Source organism: Lepus europaeus, chromosome 1 (genome assembly GCF_033115175.1).
Source record: "Lepus europaeus isolate LE1 chromosome 1, mLepTim1.pri, whole genome shotgun sequence".
Taxonomy (NCBI): Eukaryota; Metazoa; Chordata; class Mammalia; order Lagomorpha; family Leporidae; genus Lepus; species Lepus europaeus.
In genome coordinates this window covers 147,675,049-147,700,208 of record NC_084827.1, presented here as the reverse complement: position 1 = coordinate 147,700,208, position 25,160 = coordinate 147,675,049, and the positions used below count along the sequence as shown (strand labels likewise).

Sequence of the window (25,160 nt, the reverse complement as noted above, 5' to 3'; positions counted from 1 at the left end):
GATTTTAATATGATCTACAAAAATAGCAAACTTTGTAACTAATAGGACCATGAAAACATGCATCATGGTAGAAAACAAGATAATAAAATGAATTGTTTTTGACTCAGGGCGATGTTCCCTGCCACTAACGTCAACAAAGTAAATCATTTTAACTGAATTTGGGGGAAATTAGATAACTTTTTGGAGCAAAAAAATATCCTTGTAGGGAGAATATAACCAAATTGGATCATGTATAAATAGATGTATACATATACAGGGGCAGTTTTAAAAGGTGTGGCAAATGGAAATAAAAGATGTGTTTATTTTGGTTGAAAACCAAATGTTGAAACCCATGCAAATGAGTTGCTCTTCAAAAAGTTCATGAAAAATGCACACAAGGAAAATACCACGCATGGGTGTAACAAAATGTTTTAACAAAATAAACTTGTCTTTTGTTTCCCACAAACTTTTTGATGTATCCTCATATATATATATACACACTTCTATTGCACATCAAAGTGAAAAAGTGTAGGTATTTATAGCTCCCTATTCATAGTGACTGCAGGCTTTCAAGTAGTTATGGAAAACTATTTACAGAAAGAAAATCAGGGGCAAAAGAAGGCATCTAACTCTTACTGATTGGTCAACTGGGTTTCAAAAATCAGGGGACAGTACTGTGTAGGTATTACTGTATTAGGACAGTAGAGCCTATGTGAACACCTGAGAGAGAAGACAGCTGCAGTTTTGAAACATCTCTTCCTATTGCCTGACTTTTAAAAGGAATGCCCAACCCCACAGAAAGAAGAGGATCTGTTAGTGAAGTGCAGACAGATGCTGGCTCTTCGCTGTCCATTTTCTTTGCAGATTAAGTTCATTTTTGGCATCTTTAAAGAAAAAAAAAATACACTTGTTTTACTGAGTGGTGCATTGCTGGGAGTGGGCCTGGACACAGGGATTCGTTCCCAGTGAGGTGTGTTTGTTGAGCGCACATGAGATGGGCTTTCTACAAAGCTAGTTGCAAGAAGGTGTTTGTTCTGAAAGGAAGCAGCAGCACCAAGGAAATCTATGCAAATCCCGCTGGCTTTCTGAGTCACTGGCCCAGACTGAACAAAACACCAGCAGGAGATGGATGTGGTCCAATCAAGTCAAGTCGAACTCTGTAGTCCAGGAAACAAGGGACTCTCTCACTTCAAGCTGGGGGGAACCGGCCAATGTGTGTCACGCACGGGTGCCAGAGAGTTCTGTACAAAATAACGATAACAACAAATTAGCATAAATGCTTTAAAAGCTCCATATGCCAATTCTCTTTACCAAGGGTGCGCCTTCTCTTTGCTTCCTGTCCACACACACACACACACACACACCCACATACACACACACCATCCAAAACTCATCTTTCTGCTTTAAGACCTAGCACTAATTTCATGTTCTCCACGGTTTTACCTAGCCCACTCTCTACTCCTTATCAGATATTCTCTGATTTCTGCCCACCTCTGACCCCAGCTGCTGCACAGTCTCCCTGTGCTGGCACAACCCCACCCACAGCTCAGTTTTTCTGCCTCTGGACTTTCTCTGAAGACTTCAGAGTGAGCTTATCCTAAACACAGGGCTCAGCTCAGTGGTGAGCAAGAGCTGATGGCCCCTGCAGGCCGCCTCAAATGAGTGAGGATTGAGCAGTGGGCAAAAACTCCACCAGGCTCTCTTCAGGGGAACAACTCGGGGAGGCACTGGAACACTTCTCAGAGGTCTGGGGCATGCAAGGACCTCCAGGCCTCTGGGCTCCGGGGCCTGGAGCTGAGCCCTTGGTATCACACCTTCATTTGCTTTTCCTTCTTGCTTGCCTCTCTCTCCCTGCCCTCATCCCTTCTTCCCCGGGGTCACCGCCCAAATAAATGACCTGCCCTGAATTGCCTATTTGAGGTTCTGCTTTGAGGGATCCAGACTAAGACAGAGCACAGTACTCTCAGCACAGGTGTGGAGAGAAAGAATGTAGTTTTTCAACAGCAAAGTAATAAAACACCAGCTCATTGCAAGGGTCAGGACAATGGGATGGGATTAACTGGGGAAGCAAACGAGTCACTAAATTCTCTGAGCATCAACTTCTGTCACCCAAAAACTGAAGAGCTGGAATAAAAGAGCATTTCTGACACCCTTCCCATGCTATGATTCTGTGACAACAGAGATTGTGTTTCCCTTCTCTGCAGTGGCCTTAACCACTGATGGTGACAAAAATGCAGTGGCTTCTGTCTCATTATGCGCCTCACATCAGGCCAGCCTCAGAGGTCTAAGACTCAGAAACCTTCCACAACAGACGCCTCAGACTTTCCAGGCGCTCCTCGGACTTGACAGTGTGCCTTCCAACACTGATCAAAAAAAGGTCAAAGCCCCATCCAACGGCCTTTTGAAACCACCCCAGTATTCTAAACGTGTACACTCTTTACATGGAAGTATCTGGACTATTTCTCTTTCTTTCCCCTTCATGCCAGCCCAGATCACTCTTCCTAATCTCAGTCCCAAATTCCCACACATCCTCCCAGAGTCTCACTCGGTAACTTAACACTTAACTGATATCCAGTAATGACTTAACGAACCTTTCAGCAAAGAAAACTTACAATCATGCCAGTATTAGAAACATAAATTAGAAAGCTGCCTTGATACAATCATGGTTTATGACCTTTTTATTTGTTTTTAATAGTGTTTATAAACATGGTTGTTTATTTTGAATATAGTGCAGAAAGTACGAATTCAGTTAAAGTGAAAACCCAGATTTTCCTAGAAAACAGGAAAATTAGGTTTTGTTTTCCTTCCCTTTAAAATAAAAAAACTGAAATTCCTGAATTAAAGCAAAACAACTTCTTCCCTACTCAAATTTCCACATGGAACTGTACCTGGTGGTGCAGGTTTTTTAGCTGTGTTCACTGCTGCCATGAACATGTACTCACTATTCGGGTCATGCACACTGGATTGATACTTCTGAAAGAAAAAAATCAGAAACATGGGTTGTCACCTGCTCTTCCCCATCTTCATCCCTGCCTTTTGATAGTCTGTGTGAAAGGCTTCTGACTTTATGCTAAGTAGGAGAACAACCAAAAAAAGACTTTAAATTAAAAAGAGCTTGCCAATCAACTTCCTTCCTCATTTTCACCATTTTGTTACTTCCCCAGCCATCTTAGATTGTGGGCCCAAACTCCTCCCTCTTCTCTATCCCTCTTTTCAGTTTCCAACCTGGCACAGTACACACACTGTCTGGTCCATGACCTCACTGTGGATATACTGAGTATAGCATCCTCACACAATATGCACAATGATACTGAGAACCTGTACTGGAAAAGACTGAAGAGAATATCCCATGACACAGGGTGATTTTTGTTGTCCATGTTTTATAATTGTTGTTTAAGTTTTCATCTATTTGAAAGACAGTGGAGGAGGGGGTGCAGGGGGAGAGACAGTCAGTTTTCCATCTGCTGATTCACTCCCTGAAGGGCTGCAACAGCTCCCACACATTCCTAAATGGGATGCAAGTGTCCCAAGAAGCTGCTTAACCCATCCCCCTGGCCAATGCTTTAACTTTCTAAACAACTTTTTAGTGATGCGATTTAAAAGCAAGGCGTCTAAGAATTTATCATGTAAAGAAGTTGGCCATTTGCTTCTCAGCTACCACTAGAAGCTCATTAAGACTTTCTCATTGGTTGTTTTTCACTTACTAGTTGAATGAAATTTTACTAATCAGTTGTTTTATCTTTTCCCTGACTCTTAGGAAGCTGGGACTCAAATTCACAACCTGCACCTAATAATTTTTAAAAGTCAGAGTTGGGAAGCCGATGCTGTGGCATAGTAGGCTAAGCCTCCACCTGCAGTGCCAGCATGCCGTGTGGGCGCTGGTTCCTGTCCCAGTTGCTACTCTTCTGATCCTGCTCTCTGCTTGTGGCCTGGGAAAGCAGTAGAAGATGGCTCAGGTCCTTGGGCCCCTGCACCCACATGGGAGACCCAGAGGAAACTCCTAGCTCCTGGCTTCTGATAGGCCCAGCTCCAGCCATTGCAGCCATTTGGGGGGTGAACCCATGGATGGAAGGCCTCACTCTCTGTCTCCCCCCACCACGGAACTCTACTTCTCAAATAAATTTTTAAAAAATAATAAAAATAAATTAAAAAAATTTAAAACCAGAGTTATTTTTATGCATTGACCTTTCTCTTGACCTTTTGTCTTCCCTTGGCCCTAACTGACTTTTTAAAAAATAATAATGGTAATAATAATAATAATAATAATAATAAGCCTCTTTGTAAGCAACAGTCTTTTTTGGAATAAGGTGGTCAACAAAATAAAGAAATAAATAGGCTTCTGTTCTGCATTATTAGTTAGGTATTACTTGGGGAAAGTGAGTTGTCTACCTTTTGACCAAATTATAGTGAGAGCATTATGTTATTTTGATGAATAAATAACCATTGGCTTTCCTCAGTAACTCATATATATGAACAGATAGAAATTGCTCACCTTTTTTGTAAGCCAAAAAATAAATACACATCCAAAAATGTAGACTACCGCAAAAGCTGCACATCCTATGGGTAACCAGAACTTCAGCTGGCAACAGAGCTGTGATTCTGTGTTGGAAAACAGCTATGTTAATAAAAACTCTGCGAATCGAATCCCCCCCCTTCAGAGCTGAATCACTAGTTCTTTCACCAAATTGAAAGGAGCTATTGAATCAAATCAAGCTTTCCTTCATTAAGATCACAAAATCCAGGAAATTGTAACTAACAGCATCTCAGTAGCACAGAAAAGATCCAGAAACTAAACTCAAAAGACTATGCACATACAGGTTTACAAAGTGCTTAATACAAATGGCTTTTCTGCCTGTATTTTCACAAAAAGAATAAACAGGAAAAGAATGGTATAAAACTATGACTTTCAATCATTTTACTTAATCACCAAAGCCCTGCACAAAACCAAACTTTAAACCTTAGGAGAATAGAGAAAATAGGCATTAAGCCTTGAGTTAGGGTATTTTTCTTAATTTTTTTCCTAATTCCTAATGGTATATGTACTTTAAAGGTAATAAGACCTATTTCTAACTTAGTAGCCTTTGTAATTAAATGGCACATCACTGATTCACACTAATTGTTATTATTAATGATAAATTTTATATTTTCATAAAAAATGTTTCCAATCAACTACATGTAAATGAATTTTGGCATGAAACATATATATTTGTTTAATTGTTTTCATTAGTGAGAAATGTTGTCAAAATGTGAAGGTACTCTTGAGCCAGAGAGATGAAAGCAATGTCTTACCATAAATATGCAAATATTCTCCTCTAAGAATCTCTACTTGAAAAGGAGGAGGATCAAAAATTGATAGTTTGCAGAAGTAATAGCTGGCATGAGAACTGTCCAAATTATACAGAAAAAAAGAGACGCTGTTGTTGAATAATTGATATTGACAGAATTTCAGAGCCTTAATGGACACCGTGTTTCCACTTTCCTTTGTCTGCCTGAGGTCACAGAGGACTTGTTTCCCTTTCAGCAGCTGCATTTTGAATTGCTGGACAATCTCGGGGTATTTGCATAAAATTTGAACACCTCCATTGTGAAATGTAAACATCTCATACTTGGCAGAGCCATTGATTTCTCCTGGATAAAAAGAAGGAAAACAAAGCAGGGGTGACATTTTATAAATATATGGCCCTAATAATGATATTTAAACATAGAAGTAATCTCTTCTCTTCATTAAGTCACCTCCAGTGCACTCAAATGAAAGAATTTCATATCCAAAGAACATAGCAAAAAGTTAAACCGTCCTAGAAAAAAAAAAAAAAAACTACCCAGAAGCTTGCCTGTCATACATGAATATATAATTTATAACACATTAAGCACTAACCTGTCATACATGAATATATAATTTGTAACACATTAAGCACTAAGTAACATTTACATCGTATGCATCAACTAGTATAGTGTTTGCCCTTTGGCATTTTGCATATTATAGACTAATAATAAGCTAATAAATGTGGGCTAGGAATGGGGTAAAATTCTAATAAAGGAGGTGCGGTGAGGATGGGTTGCAATTTTGATTAGAGGATCAGGAAAATCTCACTTTGAAATACTACTTTTAAAACTGAAATTTAAACATGAGTAGCACTTAGCCAAACAAGGAGAGATTTTGGAAACAAGACAATTTAGGGTAGAAAGGCTTTTAAAAAGTACCAAATACCTTAAACTCAACACGAAGGGTCATATATAAGTGTGTATTTCAATGATACCCTATTGTAAGACAGCAAAGAAATGGAAATCATTTTCAAATGATAGAAATATGTCTTCTCTGAACCTCATCCACTGAGACCTGAACCAAAGGCTCATGATAAAAGGCCTTAGATTTATGTTTATACTTTTTCACCTTTTGAGATATATGTTAAGCTTATAGGAATACAATATTGCTTTCCTGAGGTATATGTGGATGACAGAAGGAAAAAACTGAAATTGCTTTGGCTTGGTTGCAGATTCCGAACTATTAGACTAGAAATGCTAATTCCTCTGGGTCCAGCATTGTGGTATGGCAGGTTAAACAGCTGCCTGCGACACCAGGATCCCCTGTGGGTGCCAGTTCAAGCTCCGGCTGCTCCACTTCTGATCCAGCACCCTACTAATGTGCCTGAGAAAGCAGCAGCAGATGGCCTAAGTGCTTGGGACCCAGAAGAAGGTCCTGCAGCTATCTGGGGAGGAGACCAATATATGGAATTTCTCTTTCACTTCTCTCTCTCTCTCTTTCTCTCTCCCTATCTCTCTCTCTCTCTCTCTCTGTATGCCATCTTTCAAATAAATAAAAATATATCTTAAAAAAATCAAATTGCTCTTGCTTTTCTGTTTTTTTTTTTTTCCTTTTTGCTTATTGTGATAAAGTTGTATACTGAAACTGGGAGGAAATATTAGTATGATGATTTCTTATCTGAGTTTAAAAAATCTGTGTTTATTCCAGATAGATAGATAGACAGACAGATTTATTTGTTTATTTGAAAGGCAGAGTTACAGGTTTGGGAGGAGAAACAGAGAGTGCTCTTCCATCCATCTGCTGGCTGCAATGGCCAGGGATGGGCCAGGCCAAAGCCAGGAGGCAGGAACGTTATCCAGGTCTCCCAAGTGGGTTCAGGGGCCCAAGGACTTGGGCCATCTTCTTCTGTTTTCCCAGGTGCATTAACGGGGAGCTGGATCAGAAGTAGAGCAGCTGGGACTCAGAACCAGCACCCATATGGAATGCTGGCATGACAGGAAACAGCTTTACCCACTATGCCACAACACCAGTTCCTTGCCTTTATTCTTGTGAAGGCTAGAGGTTAATAAACTATGCAAAACATTTTTAAGGAAACGCCAGTAGCCAGTGGTCCTCTGAAATGGAAGTACTATTTGTATAGTTTTGCTTTTTATGTTCTAGATCACACTTATATACTAACAAATTATGTGGTGTTCTGCTATTATCATTTAATATTATATCATAAACACTTAATTTTTTACAAAGGCATAATAATTATCCTTGAAGACTATGTAATAGACCACAATGCTAATCTATCATAATTTAAAACTAATTCACTAACATTGAATATTAGGGTTATTGTCAGCATTTTACTTTTGTGTAAATATTATGACATCTGGCTAAAATGTGTAAAACTGTTGTAACAAAATGTATCACTACATTACTTTCTTAAGGAGCTGCTCCAATTTATAACAGGATAAGCATTAAGCAGGAGGATCCATTTGCTGCAACTCTGCTTGAATTAGTTGTGTTAATTTTATTTAAGATTCACCACAATTACTTATTTTTTTTAAAAATCTCTTTAGTTTATAGCTAAATTTAGTTTATAGCTCTCACATTACCAGGAAACAGATTATCAAGTTGGAAACATGATTGCAAAATTGAGCACAAATGTTCTAGTTTTCAGCAATGACAGTCTAGATGATTCAAAATAATTCAAACAACCAAAACAGCTAAAAGAATTAAACAATGGGTACAAAGAGAAGGAATTTTCAGGTGAAATTTGAAGACAAAACCAGAACCCAGAGATACAGCTTGGAGCTGCTTTTGCTCTATGAGCATATGTTGCTCCGCTGAATTCAATCTTTTTTATGTCTTATCTCCAAGAGTTTGCAAAGTGATGAATCTAAAAGACTATCTCAGAGTTAAATTCCTAGAGAACAAGTAACCCAGAAGTAAACCAGCCATCAAGGACATTAGAGCCCACCTTCAAATCACTCCAATTGTCCAGAAAAATCTCAATCCTTGAACCTTAAAACCTAGCACACCTAGGTTTTTTAATGTAAACTATTCCAAGGAGAAAATATTTATATCCTAAGTCTCAAATCACATCTATACATATTTATGTTACAATGATATGTAGCAATACTACAATGACAAGCACACCATAAAAATACTAAGACACAATGAAAAAAGGTCAGCAACAGAAATACCCTATAGAAACAAATCCAGGAACAATTTTCTTTTCTTTCTTTCTTTTTTTTCTTTTTTTCTTTTTCTTTTTTTTTTCTTTTTTTTTTTTTTTGACAGGCAGAGTTAGACAGTAAGAGAGAGAGAGACAGACAGAGAGAAAGGTCTTCCCTCCATTGGTTCACTCCCCAAATGGCCTCTATGGCCTGCGCGCTGCACCGATCTGAAGTCAGGAGCCAGGTGCTTCCTTCTGGTCTCCCATGGGGGTGCAGGGCCCAAGCACTTGGGCCATCCTCCACTGCCTTCCTGGGCCACAGCAGAGAGCTGGACTGGAAGAGGAGCAACCGGGACAGAACCCAGCGCCCCACCGGAACTAGAACCCAGGGTGCCAGTGCCACAGGCAGAGGACTAGCCAAGTAGGCCATGGCACCAGCTGGAACAATTTTCACATATGAATTATCAAATCCCCAAAATAAAAAAGCTGTGCTTATTATGTTTAAAGAAATAAAAGATAGGGTTGGCATTATGGCATAGCAGATAAAGTTGCTGCCTGTAACACCAGCATCCTACATCGGCACTGGATCGTGTCCCAACTGCTTTACTTCCAATCCAGTTCCCAGCTAATGTCTCTGGGAAGGTAGTGGAGCCCAACTGCTTGGGCTCCTGCACCTATGTGGGAGACCTGGAGGAGGATCCTGGCTCCTGGCTTTGGCCCGGTCCAGCACTGACCATTTTGGCCATCTAGGGAGTGACTCAGCAGATATATATATCCCTATAACTCTCTCTCTCTCTCTCTCTGCATCTCTTTGCCTGTCTTTCTCTGTAACTCTGGCTTTCAAAAAAAAAATCTTAAGGAAAAAGAAACAAAAGACAATCTTGTAAGAATATCCACAAAGAAAAAAAGTAAGTCTTCACTAATTTGAATAAGAACCAACTAAAACTGGCAAAAAAAAATCATGCACTAACAAATTAAAAATTCAATATACAGGTTTAATAACACATTAGCACTAAAGAGAAAACTGATGAACTGAAAGGTGGGATGTATAACGTATCAAGGATCCAGCCATTATCCACAGACTCAAGAAGCTCAACAAATCACAAGTATGGTAAAACAAACAAACAAACAAACAAAAAAAACAGGCCAATTTAGTAAAAATCCTAAAAGCAGCCAGAGAGAAAAAAAGAGCTCACTTTCAAAAAAAAGCACCTACTAGACTGACAAATGATGTTGCAACATAAACAATAAAAGCCATGATACAGTGAAATTATATATCTTCATTGTGTGTCAACCTACAATATATTGTCTAAGAGGACAGTAAAGCAAAGTGGGTCTGTTGTGATTTCTTGAAGAATCACTAAAATATTACAAATAGAACATATAACCAAATGAATATCACAAAAGTCAATATAATATTTCATCTGAAGAGAAAGTTTTATTCAGGAAGGCAAACACAAAGGTGGAAAGGCTTCAGTGTGCTGACAATGTTGTATTTCTTGACCCACAGTGATTGCAGGAGTGAGGTAGTATGCTTTAATCATATTCAGTAAATTGTACATTTATGTTTTATTCATTTTTCTGTAGAGATGGTTCGCTTTATAATGAAACTGCTTTTAAGCATACAGAAAGAAAATAATGCTCATTTCATTTTTTTAAAATAATACAAAAGGCAAAAGGGAAGAGCACTGACAGCATGAGAACAGGTGCAGTCTGCATTAGATTAAAATGCAGGGAGCTTGCGTTGGGGACTTATTTGAGAGTGAACTATGTTGCACTACTGTTGTTCTGGTGCTTCAATCTTCTACTATCTGCTGTAGCAGATAAAATCAGTGGACTGGTTCTCAGTTCCTTCAGAAATGTTCAGAGCAAATTTCCCAGAGACTTTAGAATGGTAACAAGTAAACCACAAAGAGATATTGGGGCAGAGGTGTCTGTGGCTAGTACGTACACGCACAGGCACAGATATGTTGACTTCCATTTCCCAAAACTATTTTGTCAGCAGCTTTTTTCCTCTTTTGCATTCACTCTATGATCTATAACCCAACACAAAATGAAATAAGATGGCTGGGCAGTGCGGCGTGGTAGAAAAGAAATGCAGTGTTTCCAAAGGAAAGCAGAAGCAAATCCTGGCTCTGCCACTGGAAAGGTTCTGTGACTACAGTACCCCTCTGGACTGCAGTCTCCTCACCTATGAAATATAAGACTGAAACAAAAGCATATGAAAGTTCTTGCCTACATTTACTTGCTGTGAATTCAGTACCCAAACATATTCAGGTAAGTCTACAAACTGCAAACAACGACAAAACTTTGCTGTTGGATGATTATTCCTTGTGAGGGAGGTCATGTTCCCATAATCCTCCTAGTGCTCCAGTATAGTAATGGGCTATTCCAAAAACTCAGAAGATATTAGAATGAATGAGACTGTTTTTCTTGCCCACAAGAGTATCTAGGTAGGGCTAGGAGGGCTGTGCCTCAGTTTATCTTGAATGACAATGTTGAAGGTGTTATGCCATTGATATCAACTGGGGATCCCAACACGTTATTCTTATCAGACACAATTAACTATTCATATTTTCAATTTTTGAAATATTTTAGTTATTTATTTTAAATTGGAGTTACAGAGAAAGAAGGAGAAACAGAGAAAGAAAGAGATCTTCCATCTGCTGGTTTATTCCCTCAGTGGCTGCAAAGGCCAGAACCTGAGCCAGACAAAAGCCAGGAGCCAAGAGCTTCCTCCAGGTTTCCCATGTGGGTGGCAGGGGTCATCATCCACTGCTTTTCCTAGGCCATTAGCATGGAGCTGGATTGGGAGTGGGAAAGTCAGGACACGAACCCATATCGGATGTCAGCACTGCAGGTAGCAGCTTAACCTGCTATGCCACAACACCGGTCCCTATTTTTTTCATTTTTAACCTTAAAAGCTGCTGGGTTCACCTTTTTATTATTAAATGCAGTAATAGGAAGGCTAGTTCAGATTTTCATATTCCCATTGTTGGTGCATTCCATCTGGAAAACTATTTGACAACTCTAACATTTCAATTTGAATGCTTTCAACTATGGTATTTAACTAGGCACTTAAAACTTACTTTGGCATCTATAAAATAGGTATGCTCAAATACCAAATCACAGATTCTCCTTAGCTTTTGGTAACATTTGACAAATAGTATCAAAGGAGACTATCCCTTATTCCCATTTAATGAATAGATTATTTAAAGAAAATCTGAATACATTAGTGTTTTATAACTGCAGAAGCTGCTAGCTACAATCTTTTTTTTCTATCTTCTCTGGGTGTTCTTAACTCAAAGAATAATATTCAGCTTGGAATAGTGATATGAAAGCACCAATTTTATAGCTGTTGTCTGTTCTGAATTGTTGGGTTTCAAATCTGTTTCATCAATTCCTCTGTCATACCAATAATTTAAAATTATTAGTGTCCCCCTAACCAATCTCTCTCATCTTGCTCTTTGTTTCTCTCATGTTTACATTTTCTTCACAAACCAGCTCTTAGAGTAAAATCCTCCTCCAAAGCACCATCTCTCACACTATTCTTCAACATGCTCCTCACTCTTCACTCCATTAATTTCTCACAGACGCTATCTGTCCACATTTTGGGCATCTGTAAACATCCTCATCGCCACACTCTTTGTTTTCTGTAACATGATTCAGTCACTTCCCATAATCATACATCATCACACCTTGTAGACTTAGAAATCATACAGCAAGTCCAATTCTTTTTTTTCTGCAGGCAAATGAAGGCTCAGTCAGGTTAAATTATTTGCCTGACGTCACACAAGCTTTGGATACATAAAAGATTTATAGGTCAAACCACAGTCAAAGAGCTGCCAGCAACAAGCGATGGAAGTGTAACAGAAGCAGGCAACCACATGAAGTCAGACAGTGGTAATTTATGATTGAGTGTTACAGGATCACTGCTAAATTTTCTGTCTGAGGGAAGAAGGCTTGATTTCCTATACTTCTGTTTTACATCCAACAGAATCTACTCACTGCCCCTCCACCTCGGCTGCAACTGGTCCAAATCACCATCATCTTTTGGACCACAAGAGTTCATAACTTTTTGCTCTCTGCCTTGTCCATTTGCAATCCATTCTCCAGAGAGAAGACAGAATGATCTTCTAAGAATCATAACCATATAGTGTCATTATCCTGCTTAGAAAACCTCCATGGCCTTTCCATCTCCCTTAGAATAAAATATAACTCCTCACCCTGGTTTCCCATAACCTATTTGACCTAACCCAATCCCTCTTGACATCACTTTACAGCATTCATTGATTACACACAGTCACACTGCCATCCTTCAATGCCTCAAACATGTAGAGATGCTTCTCAAGGTTTTGAACTTGATGGTTCTTTGCCTGGAATATTCTCTCTCATCTTCCCAGGGCTGCTTCTTTCTCAATGTTCAAGAGTAATGACACTTTTTCAGTGACCACCAGCCACCCAATCCAAAGTACACACTCAAGTAATAATTCTTTCTTCTACATGAGATATTTGCCACTGATTTATCAGTATTTAAAATCATCGGATTTATTTGTTTGCTTACTTATTTATTGACTTGCCACAACACTATAACATAATGTTTAAAATCAGGGACTTTGTTGGTCATTCACAGACTCATCCCAAGTGTCTACACAGCCCTGCCATATAGCAAATTGCAATAAATATTTAACAGATGGTTGGGTGGATGAATGGATTCATGGGTCGACAAATAAGTATGTAGATCTTGGTATTGTCAATCTAAGGAAACAAAGCATGGAATATAGAATATAAGAACCTAAAGTTCTCTTAGAAATAATCAAGTTAGATTTTTCATTTTACCTCTTGCATTTACATTTTTAAAGTTAAAACTGGAGCCATCAAAATGAAAACTTTGTCCAAAATTACATAGCTTGTAGCTGGGACATGATCCTAGGTTTAGGTAAACCATACTGTTTTTCTTCTGGAAACAAGTTAATCAAGATATATGAGTATAACCATGCCTACAAGACACCATCCCAACTGTGATATCAAGTTCTAATGAGAATCATCCATTGGAGCTTTTTTTTTTTTAAAAAAAGATTCATTTATTTATTTGAAAGTCAGAGTTACAGAAAGAAAGGAGAGGCAGAGAGAGAGAGAGAGAGAGAGGTCTTCCATCCGCTGGTTCACTCCCCAACTGGCTGCAATGGCTGGAGCTGTGTCAATCCGAAGCCAGGAGTCAGGAGCTTCTTCCGGGTCTTCCATGTGAATGCAAGGGCCCAAGGACTTGGGCCATCTTCTACTGCTTTCCCAGGCCACTGCAGAGAGCTGGACTGGAAGTGGAGCAGCTGGGTCTTGAACCGGCACCCATATGGGATGCTGGAGCTTCAGGCCAGGGCTTTAACCAGCTGTGCCACAGCACTGGCCCCTCATTGGAGCTTTAAAAAGGATTCTTTACCAGCAAATATCCACCAGGCTCATTAACACTTGTTTAAATGGTTGATGACTCTTTTGGCTTTTTTAATGCCCAAATAGGGGAGGAGAGTTTTAAACTGATTGATTCTCTAGATCTCCCCAAGTAAACAAAATTTGCCTACTATATGGCTACAGGGACCCCCGGACCAATGGTTGTTCTAATACACTCAGAGGTTTATAAACCATAGCATTTTAGTGATATATGGTATAAATACCTTGTTTATTATTTAGCATTTAATACACTGTTAAAATATGAATAAGAATATATTCTGCTGAATCTTGATGATGAGTAAAACCACAATATTTATATGGGGTGATTTCTTTAGGTTTTCAAAATGTTTAAAGGATAAGAATATTTGCATATTCTTTTTGTGGATGGAGCTGAAAGAAAAGCTCTGAAGAAAAATATTTCATCTAAGTATTGCGCTGTGGTTCAGAACAATTTATTTCCATGTTGATTCTAATAATATCTGGACAATTTCATTTCTCCCATACAAGATGGTCTTTTTAGGGCACATCCTGTTAGGACTATGGCTGAAAACCCTTTAGAGAAAGCATTGAAAGAACCCACATAATCTAGGGAGTATGAAGTGAATCAACAATGTGATTTTATTCTCTTTAAGGAGATTCCTAACCACAAACCTCCACAAAGATCACCAAGTGATAGAAAGATAAGATCTCCTGAGTTGGCAGTTGTTGATAGTGCTTATTAACCCATTCACTGTAGTCAAACAGTGATAAGCTCTAGCTTAGCATAGCACATGAATGTAGATAAAGTTGAATGGAGGTAAAGTTCTAAAAATTGCCATATCTATACTAAGCTTTAGTTACACTGATTTATTTGAAAGGCAGAGTGACAGAGAGAGAAAGGGGAGACAGAGAGAGATCTTTCATCTGCAGGAATACTCCAGAAATGCTGCCCAATTGTCAGGCGTGGCCACGCTAAAGCCAGGAGCCATGAACTCCAAGAACTTGGGCATCATCTGCTGCTTCCCAGTGGCATCAGCAGGAAGATGGATCAGAAGCTTGGAGCAGTTGGGACTCCTGGTGATATGTGATGTGGGTGACCCCAAGCAGTGGCTTAACTCACAGCCACAATATCTGTGCCATATTTAACGTCTCAACTAAGAAATTCTGGAATTTTCTAAAATGTGTGCTTCCTACCACTTTTTTTTTTTCAATTTTCTTAAAAGGCAATGTCATTTTTTTATTTATTTGACGGGTAAAGCTACAGACAGTGAGAAAGAGAGACAGAGAGAAAGGTCTTCCTTCCATTGGTTCACTCCCCAAATGGCCGCCACGGCCGGCACTGCACCGATCCGAAGCCAGGAGCCAGGTGCTTCTTCCTGGTCTCCCATGTGGGTGCAGGGCCCAAGCACTTGGGCCATCCTCCACTGCAGAGAGCTGGACTGGAAGAGGAGCAACCGGGCCTAAGAACTGGGCACCCATATGGGATGCCGGCGCCGCAGGCAGAGGATTAACCAAGTGAGCCACGGCGCTGGCCCTGGCAATGTCATTTTTAAGTAATTCTACTTATACTAGCTATAACTTTTAAGATCTCCATACTTAAATTACTCTTCAAAGGAACCCATTATCTAAAAAAGAGGTTGGAGTCAAAGAGGACATAGAGGGTGGGCAAGATAAACTCAACCCAATATAAATTCCTAGCTTGTGGGGGAAAGAAAGCCAAAAAATGTGAAGAAAAGTGAGGAGAAATCCAAAAAGACAACAAAGTACACATGAACACACATACATACACATACACAAGATGTATGTCATTATTACTCTCTGAGGAACTCTATAGGAGAGACAAAACAGCCCTTTGTTCTCGGGAAAGTTTGATTTTTCTCCTAGTTAAAACCTGTTTTCTTCTAGAAAACAGAAAAATCCCAGAGGTGTTATAGAACTCTGTAACAATATTCACAGAGTAATTAATTTGCAAATAAGTTACTTTATTAGTTATTTCCTTGACGCTGATATGAAATTATCATACAAGGCAATCACATGAGATTAAACAAAGCCAACTTTGTCCCACAAAGGGAGAGAACTTTGTCAACATCCCTGAATGTCCACAGTGCTGCTCACTCATCGGCTGTGCAAAGTTCTGTGAGCACATGAACAAAACTGATTTACACCTGTGGCTGCAGCTCTCATTTCTGATTCAGTAACTCGCTTCTTTATCTCCAGTCCTCGTGTCCAATTTCCTTTCTGGCATCTCTATGAGGATATACCCTTAAACATCAGTGTGTGCCATTTGCACACCAGACTTAATATTCACTCAGCAAACTCAAACACTAGCTTTTAGGGAGTCACTAGTCTGATCCTAGAACCTTCAGAATCTTCTTTTCTACGTCTCTCTGACTTTCCTCACCCAGTTGGCCTATGAGTCCAGTTGATTCCAGGTTTTAGATATTTCTTGATGTTGATCCTTTTCCCCCATGCATATTGCCCCAATACATACCATTTCCATGTCATCCCTCACCTATAGAAGTATCTTCACACCAGTCTTTCTCCCCTCATTCCCTCTTCCATACTTCTCTCAAAAAATCACATTTCTGTGTTTCTACAAAGCATTTCACTCTCCACCTTAAAAGTCTCCATTAGTCCCCTGTTGCTTTTAAGAGGAAAGAAAGAAAAAGAGAAAAGAAGGAAGAAACTAATTCTTTGGCAAAAGACAAAAAATGCTTCCACAATCTTGTAGACCATTCATTCAAACCACACTAAAAATTTAAGTCATCACTTTCACTTCATTCTTCTGTTTCCATAAACTAACCTATTTTGCCTTTATCTAACAAGAAATCTTCATTCATTCTTTAAGAATCATTTGAAATGCCAACTAATCTCTTGGGGAATTTCTGAGACTCCCAGATAAAGACTCCTATCTCTAGAATCTCAAAAATAATTTGTTTAGACCAAGATATTTATAATACATATTATCTTAGATCATAATTAATGTTATCTACATTCCTCATTTAGCTATGACTTCCCTAATAAAACTGCCATCATGGTTGCCTAAATAATCCTAAAACCTGGAACATAGAAGAATCTCAATAATATTAAATGAATGAATGTTTAGAAGAATTAAGCATAGCTAGCAAATATCCTTGGAATGGGTCGAAGAGAGGAGTGAGAAAGTAGATCAAGATGCTATGTGCTGAATATTGGAAAACTTGCTTCCCAATCCAAAAGCAAAGACTCAGACTGAATGATCCTGGCCAATTATCTGAAGCTCAGTAGTTATCAGGGGTTCCCATGGAACAGCAGCAGCAGCCACTTACAAGTGGTAAGTACTTATACAGAGCAGAGAGTGCTGGGTTAAGCTAATTATACACAGTGTATCATCTGACTCTCATAACAATCTTTTTTTTTTTTTTTTTGACTGGCAGAGAGAGACAGAGAGAAAGGTCTTCTTTTTTGCCGTTGGTTCACCCTCCAATGGCCGCCGCGGCCGGCTCATCGCGCTGATCCAAAGCCAGGAGCCAGGTGCTTCTCCTGGTCTCCCATGCGGGTGCAGGGCCCAAGCACTTGGGCCATCCTCCACTGCCTTTCCAGGCCATAGCAGAGAGCTGGCCTGGAAAAGGGGCAACCGGGATAGAATCCAGCACCCCGACTGGGACTAGAACCCGGTGTGCCAGCGCCGCAAGGCGGAGGATTAGCCTGTTAAGCCACGGCGCCGGACATATAACAATCTTTTAAGTCAGATTTTTTTTTTTTTTTGACAGGCAGAGTGGACAGTGAGAGAGAGACAGAGAGAAAGGTCTTCCTTTTGCTGTTGGTTCACCCTCCAATGGCCACCGTGGCTGGTGCGCTGCGGCCGGCAAACCGCGCTGATCCGATGTCAGGAGCCAGGTGCTTCTCCTGGTCTCCCGTGGGGTGCAGGGCCCAAGCACTTGGGCCATCCTCCACTGCACTCCCGGGCCTCAGCAGAGAGCTGGCCTGGAAGAGGGGCTACCGGGACAGAATCCGGCGCCCCAACCGGGGGTAGAACCCGGTGCGCCGGCGCCGCAAGGCGGAGGATTAGCCTGTTGAGCCACGGCGCCGGCCTTAAGTCAGAATTTTTTTTTAAGTTTGAATTTTTCTTTTTAACTGACATAAAAATTGTACATATTTATGGGGTATTATGGGATATTTCAACACGTGTATGCATTGTGTAATGTCCAATCCAGTAAATGTAACTAACTCCTCAAACATTTAACATGTCTTTATGGTGAAACATTCAAAATGTTTGCTTCTAGTTATTTTACTGAAATCTATAGTATATTAACATTATTTATAGAAAAAGACAAAAGACATCAAGTGCTGGTGAGGACACAGAGGAAAAATGGACTCCTCACACTGTGGGTGGGAATATAAATTAGTAGAGCCATCGTGGAAAACAGTATGGAGGGTTCTCAAAAAATTAAGAACTTTCACAGGACTCAGCAATCCCAGCACTGAATACATATCTAAGGGAAATGAAATCACCATAAGAGAGGAGACATCTTCACTCCCATGCTTACTGAAGCACTATTCACAGTAGGCAAGAAATGAAAACCTAACTTCATCAACTGATGAATGGATAAAGAAAGTGTGGTACCTATACACAATGGAATGTCCTCAACCATAAAAAAGATAAAAGGATGAAATATTGTCATCTGCAACAACATGGATGGAACTGGAAATCACTAGGTTAGGTAAAATAATCCAAACAAAAGTTGCCTATTTTTATCCCTATTTTACAACCTGGAATTTAAATAACTGGCACAAGGTTATAGAGTCAATGTGAGGTAGGTCATCATTTCAACCTAGATGTTCTGACACCAGAGTCCACACACTTAATGAATCTCTTAGTCTAATAATCAAATCCAACCTCCTCATTTTAGAGCAATTAAAGCAAGGAGCTAGTGAGACTTGCTGAGAAATAAGAAACAAAAATAAGCTTTTAACATTAGGCTAGATATGGAGATGATTTGCAGATACTCTTTTCCTTCAATATGTGTTAGATGTGTTATTGCCATAAATCCTTAAAATAGCATTCCCATTGATAGCACATAAGTATTCTGTGTTTCAAAGCATTATCATACACCAGAAAATATTTTAAAATTTCTTAGAGGTGAAATTACATTATGCTTAACACATTCATTTCCCTGGACATTTTCATTTATCAACCACTGTGTAATAAGCTGTCTTGTGTATTTGAACCAGCAGCAAATTCTGGGTCCTCGCTCTGAGAGTCTAAATTCTTAATGATTATCCTATAACTTATCTGCCTACAGAATAGGTAAGTTACAGAAATTGAATCATATATATAAGAAAACATCATCCTCATTAAATAAGTGCAGAGACTAATAAGAGATTTTTTGCTTTAGTCATAACTAGTACAAAATAAACAGAACTTTGTGAGTGCAGTAGAGGCACTGTTGATGCTATATGAAACTGATTCTTTAATGCAGAGTCCTAGAAGGATATAAACACTAACTGTAAAGTTGATTCTCAGATTCAAAAGTTACTTTTAAATGATCTTTAATTGCTAATTGAAAGCTCTGTGCCTCCATCAACATGGCTGGAACATATTATATCAGCACTGGTGGTCAACTGAATCAAAACTCTTGAGTCCATTGCCCTGCTTAGGGAGAAACCTATTTCTTCTTTGCTTTTTCTCAAGCAAAACAGATCTATCTTTATGTTAGGTGAGACCCACAGAAGTCCGTATCCCCACTTTCTCCCTCTCTCATTAAAACAGTCTTTGTTTTTGTTCAACCTTAAAGGCCAAACCAGTGAGGGAAAAATTATTTTTGACTAACAACTTGAATTTCTGTGTTATATTCTCCACATACTTATGTTCTATTTTCCAAAATATAATTTTTGAATTCTTATTTTTCAAATGCCAAAATTCTCATTTAGAATGATCAAAAATTGTCATTTAACAGCTTTTTCTCCAGTAGCACTGAGGTATGGTTTACAGAAAAAAGATGACCTCCTCTTTAGTTTTTGCAGCCTATAAATTTGTTGTTGTTGTTGTTGTTTGTTTGTTTGCAGAACTATACATCTTTATAGTTACAAACTTCATACACTTCATAATTACAACTTTAGGAACATGAGGATTCTTCCCACTATGCCCTCTCACCCATACTCCCAAACCCTCTTTAAAATACATTTCTGTTACAGTTACAAAGCCCAGTAAGTGATTTTATGTAGAAAACTCAACAGTCTTAGATTAGGGAGGTAGCATAAGTTGTAGGGTTTGGTCACTTTATGAATACCAGAGTGAATTTTTTGTTTATGACTTTAATTTTATTTCAAAGATAAAGTGGCAGGCACGGAGAAATGATCCATCTGCTGGTTAACTTCTCAAATGCCTACAACAGCCATGGCTGGGCCACACCTAAACCAAGAGCCTGGGTGGCAGGGATCCAAGCACTTGAGTACTTATCTGCTGCCTCCCAAGATGCATTAGTAGAAGGCTGGATGGTAAATGGAGGAGTCAGGACTCAAACTGAAGGTAATGACTTAACCTGCTATACCACAAGGCCCACCCCCGAGGGTGAATTTCTTAGGTCATATAACACTATGGGTATTACTGTGAGCAATTTCAGATGAAAAGTTAGAGCCTCCCTACACACCTACATTTTGTTTCTACCAAGAAATGGGAATATGATTGTAGTCATTTTAAAACTATGTTAGTCCATTTCATCTGAAGGTGCTGTGGTTAACAAGCACGGGCAGATCATGAAAGCCATTTTGTTCACTAATAATGAAAAAAACAAATGACTCAAGATTTTACCTGAGAGGAACAGGCATTTCTAGAAAGGGTGAGGTGGGTGGAGGTTAAAAAAAAAAAAAAAAAAGACTAAAACAAACAGCAGGGAAGGGGAATGCCTGAAATGAAGAAAAAAGCTTAAGTCCAGAGAGAGAAGCCTTACTCACTCCTAAGGATTATTAGTGAAAATTCACGTGCAGAGAAATAGAAAGGGAGAGTTAGGCAGACACTAGTGGGGTTCCTGAATTCCAGTACTAGACTGAATAGTTCTCAAGAATACACGATGCTAAGGACTAGCCACAGGACAGAAAAAGGAAGCCTACACCCAGAGAAGATATCAGTTCCCTGCAGGGTTAAAACAAAGACGTCTTTACGTGTGCTGGACTTCAGAAAGCTGGAGGAATTTGAAGAAAACAACATAAATCTTTTGACCACTGGATCAGAAAAGAAATGTCCAGCATGATGTTATCACTGAAAATATCTGATGTGCTCTAAAGAAAGTTATTGAAACAGAAAAAGAAAATACTGCAAGAGGGAACCTAGCAATTACCTGCAACTGCACGTTTCAAATTAAGTCAACAGAAACCAGGTGTGGGGCCGGAGTGCCCTAAGTGGGGGAAGCATGAGAATGGGAAGGGAAGAACATTCTGGAGTCCCCGTATCAGTGCAGGGGTCAGGGGTTAGACATACCAGGAAGGGCATCGTCATTATTTATTTTAACACAATAGCAAGTAAACAGACATTCAATTAGTATTCCCTGAACATAATGGCTTGGTAAATTAAGGAGAGTAGAGGGGCCAGCGCTGTGGTGTAGCAGGTAAAGCCGCCACCTGCAGTGCTGGCATCTCATATAGGTGCTGGTTCGAGACCCAGCCGCTCCACTTCCTATCCAGCTCTCTGCTCTGGCCTGGGAAAGCAATAGAAGATGGCTCAAGTCCTTGGGTTCCTGACCCACGTGGGAGACCCAGAAGAAGCTCCTGGCTCCTGGCTTTGGATTGGTGCAGCTCCAGTCGTGGTGGCCATCTGGAGAGTGAACCAGTGGATGGAAGACTTTCTCTCTCTCTCTCTCTTTCTCTCTCTCTTTTTATCTCTGTAACTCTGCCTTTCAAATAAATAATTAAATCTTAAGGAAAAAAAGAGTAGTCGACTGTCCAAATTCACCAAACAGCTCAAAGAAACTATCAAACCAACACAAATTAACAAAAGGACTCAACAACAAAGGAAAGTAAGTTGTAAAGAAATGTAATAATGAAGGAATAAAATCAAATACAGGCTCATGATGCTGAGTGGGAATGGCCTGGCTTCCTCTGTCCCAAGAAAGGACCGACCATCTGGACTTCTTCAACATCCAGCATGCATACTGGAAGGAGACCTTTCTGCGGCATCTGAGAAGCTGGAAGCTCTCAAAGGCCAGCCCGCCCCACCCAGCAGGCCTCTCTGAGCTCTGGGGGAGGATCAGGTGCTGAGACACACAGGAGTTGTTATTCCTCGGGGGGGGGGGGGGGGGGGGGGGGGGAGGGGAGGGGATCCAGGCATCCCCACAGCCATACTGGGTGAGAAAGCAGGGGCCCTTCCCCCAGGACGCATCACAAGACACACACGTTTATTCATTCCCCTCTGGTGCATTCTCACAATGCTTTCAGAGGGCGTGTTCCAAACTCAGACCGCAGGAGGACCCCCACAGGGCCCACAGCATCTAGGAGAGTCTTCTCAGTGCGGTCAGAGGTTCAGTTCTCCCAGACCCTGCTACAAGGAAGAGCCTCCAACTGTGCCAGAATCATTAAAAGAATAAGACTTTACGAAATTTTGCATTGAGATCCATAGAAGGCTGGAAATCACCAAGATTTCCCACAGCCTTTTTCAACTTTTTATTTCAGAATAAATTCACAGAAAAAAAAAAATGTGAAGTAGTGATGAGAGTTTTCAAATACCCTGCACTCCACTTCGCCTCTTGCTAACATCTTAGATTAGGGTGATGTATTATTTGTCACAGTCTGTAAACCAACAGTCATAATCCACCAATCAAATAACAAAATTGATTAGAATGTCCCTCCCATAAGATATTTGTTAAATCACTGCTATTTCAATGCTGTGGAAAAAACATGGATGCTGGAGTCCCCACACATTAGTGTTTAATTAATGTGTAACAAATCACTTAGCCTTTCCTACTCAGATTCTTCTACCACTGACTGAAGATGAGAGTGCCTACATCTCTACAGCATGGGAAAGACTTCAGAGTTCATAGAATTTAAAATATGACAAAGAAGATCTGCAGGTGCTTAATTGACTTGAGTTTGATTCTTTGTGTTGATTGCTTTTTAAATGGTAGTTGCTCGATACGTACAATGTGTTGGTACTTTGAGCATGATGATTGTTTGATTGTTAGCATACTTATTATCAGCCAATTGAGTCATTCTCGCCTCAGTTCTGCCATCTGTCACACAGGAAGATGATATGCCACATTCCATGATTTCCCATGTGATAAGACAAAGTATTGGTTCTATTCATATAAAACTCATGATGAATATTATTCCAGAAATACAATCTTTATAAGCTTATTCCTTTGTACTTGCTCTTTCCACACTAGGGACTGCTCTTCCCCAGCCTTCATACCATTCTCCCTCCTGACTGCTTCTCATTCTTCCAATCTCAGCTCAAATGTCACTTCCACAGCAAAGACAAGGAGCCCCCTGCTGCCAGTCTCATTTCCACACCTCCTCCGTCTGGCCAGCCTTCGTGGTTACATTCTCTCATAGAACTGAATTCTGCCGGTAATGATCACTACTTCATGGGATGACCCGGTAGTCCCATCCAGTTAGTTTCAGGAGAGCAGGGCCTGACCTGGTTTTGCTCAATGCTGTATACACAGCAGTTGGCACAGTGCCTCCTGGATGGCAAGTGCTCAGTGCTCAATAAATGAATGGATGAATGGATAAAGAGACACCAAGTCCAAATCTATCAGTGTGCTGCTTATGTTGCTAAAGGACTTTTATGAGGTGGTAGAAAAGATAGAAACAAGCAAGTAACCCAGAACTGTCCTTGGGACATTTACAAGTAGACCCTAATACCTTATTTAATATCACCTCACTTCTCCCAGCTTGAAGAACAAGGCTCAGACTTAAAGAAAATGAATTTAATGCAAAATGTACAGAGTGAGAAGGAGCAGAAACATGTTCACATGTGAAGTTACCTTGTAGGTAGCATCATTTAAATTGTTCAGATAGAATCTGATATATACCTTCTAAGAGAAAGAATCGAAGACTCCAGAATGATTTTTTTTTAAAAAATGTCCATGGGGGCTGGGGAGTATTTTTCCATAATCCACTCCGCCTTGGCCTTTTAGGGTGACCCTAATACTTAGTGTCAATAAAAACTCCATAGTAGCCTAGGCATTTCAGAAAACAGATCATCCAGGCAAGATTAAAATCAAAATCCTTCTTTTCAAAACCCTTCCATTTTATTTTCTACCACAGAAAGAATCCCCAACCCAAATGGCAGGACTATTTAATTTTCATTCTGTTGACACAAGTCATTTTGCCTTTCATCTTTCTCTGAGAACAGTAAGCTGGTCTTTTACTTTATTCACTGACAGGTAACTCCAAGCAGGTAATTTAAAAATGCAGTGGTCCCTTGAAATATATTGTTTCATCTTAACACACGGTATCAAAGGCAGCATGTATACGCAATGCCATCCACGGTGACACGGGTGACATGGTGCCCTTAGCCGTGATCTGAAATTGTTCCTACTTGCAAAAAACAAAGCCATTTTATATTTGGTGCCCAGTTCTTCTACCTTTGATTTTCCTTAATGTTCACATGGATTCTAAGTTAATAAAAAATGTTCAGTGGGCCACTTACCCATTAGAACTTCAACTTGGAAGCAGAAGAGAAAGAAATACCAAAGGTCTGACTTCATGTTTGCCAGAAGCACGCACCCTCCTCCTTCAGTCTTCAGAGCTGACAACGAATTCATGTCCTCGGTTGTTTTCTATTTGCTGGAAAGGAAGTGGGTTTTGTGGGAGTTGATGTAGCGTGACACTGCCAATTCAGGGGTGGTGTCTCCTCATTGATATAATTGGCTGTACAGGAGGCATCACTGCTTATGGGGAGTAGGCACTTAATCCAAGGATTATTGATAATTTTGCACATAGGAAAACTTTGCTCTTCCTCTGGTTCCAACAAAACAACTTAAAAAGACAATGCCTACTCTTTCAGAACCACCCTACTTCTCTGATTCAGTAGTTCCTGGGGATGATGACAGGATTGAAAAACGCCCCCAAGGTGAATAATGCATATATTTTGACACATGTCTATCTGGTGTTATTTACTGCAGAGAACAGAAAGCCTTTGGAATAGGACGAGAAATGCATGAAGTTATTAGAGAAACTGAAATGGAGAAATTTACAAGAAGACTAGCATAGAAATCTGATAAATAATTTTTATGTGGCCTTTGTTACAGATTGCAATTTTCCAAAGGATGGCATCATTTTAAACTACTTCAGCGCTGCCTTGCCTGTTTCAATGGTCTCCAGAAGAAACTGGGATTCTGCCCCTACAGACTG

The 25,160-nt window shown here is 39.9% G+C and overlaps 1 protein-coding gene across 1 annotated transcript; it reads right to left on the bottom strand.

Moving 5' to 3' along the window:
- Nucleotides 1-1,145: 1,145 nt before the first annotated feature.
- Nucleotides 1,146-24,514, bottom strand: ICOS (inducible T cell costimulator). Its single transcript, XM_062201481.1, has 5 exons — nucleotides 24,457-24,514; nucleotides 5,269-5,607; nucleotides 4,472-4,578; nucleotides 2,868-2,952; nucleotides 1,146-1,220 (listed from the first exon to the last, which is right to left on the bottom strand). Exons 1-5 carry the CDS (start codon nucleotides 24,512-24,514, stop codon nucleotides 1,198-1,200), a joined length of 612 nt encoding a protein of 203 aa, XP_062057465.1. The 3' UTR covers nucleotides 1,146-1,197.
- Between the last annotated feature and the right edge of the window lie 646 nt (nucleotides 24,515-25,160).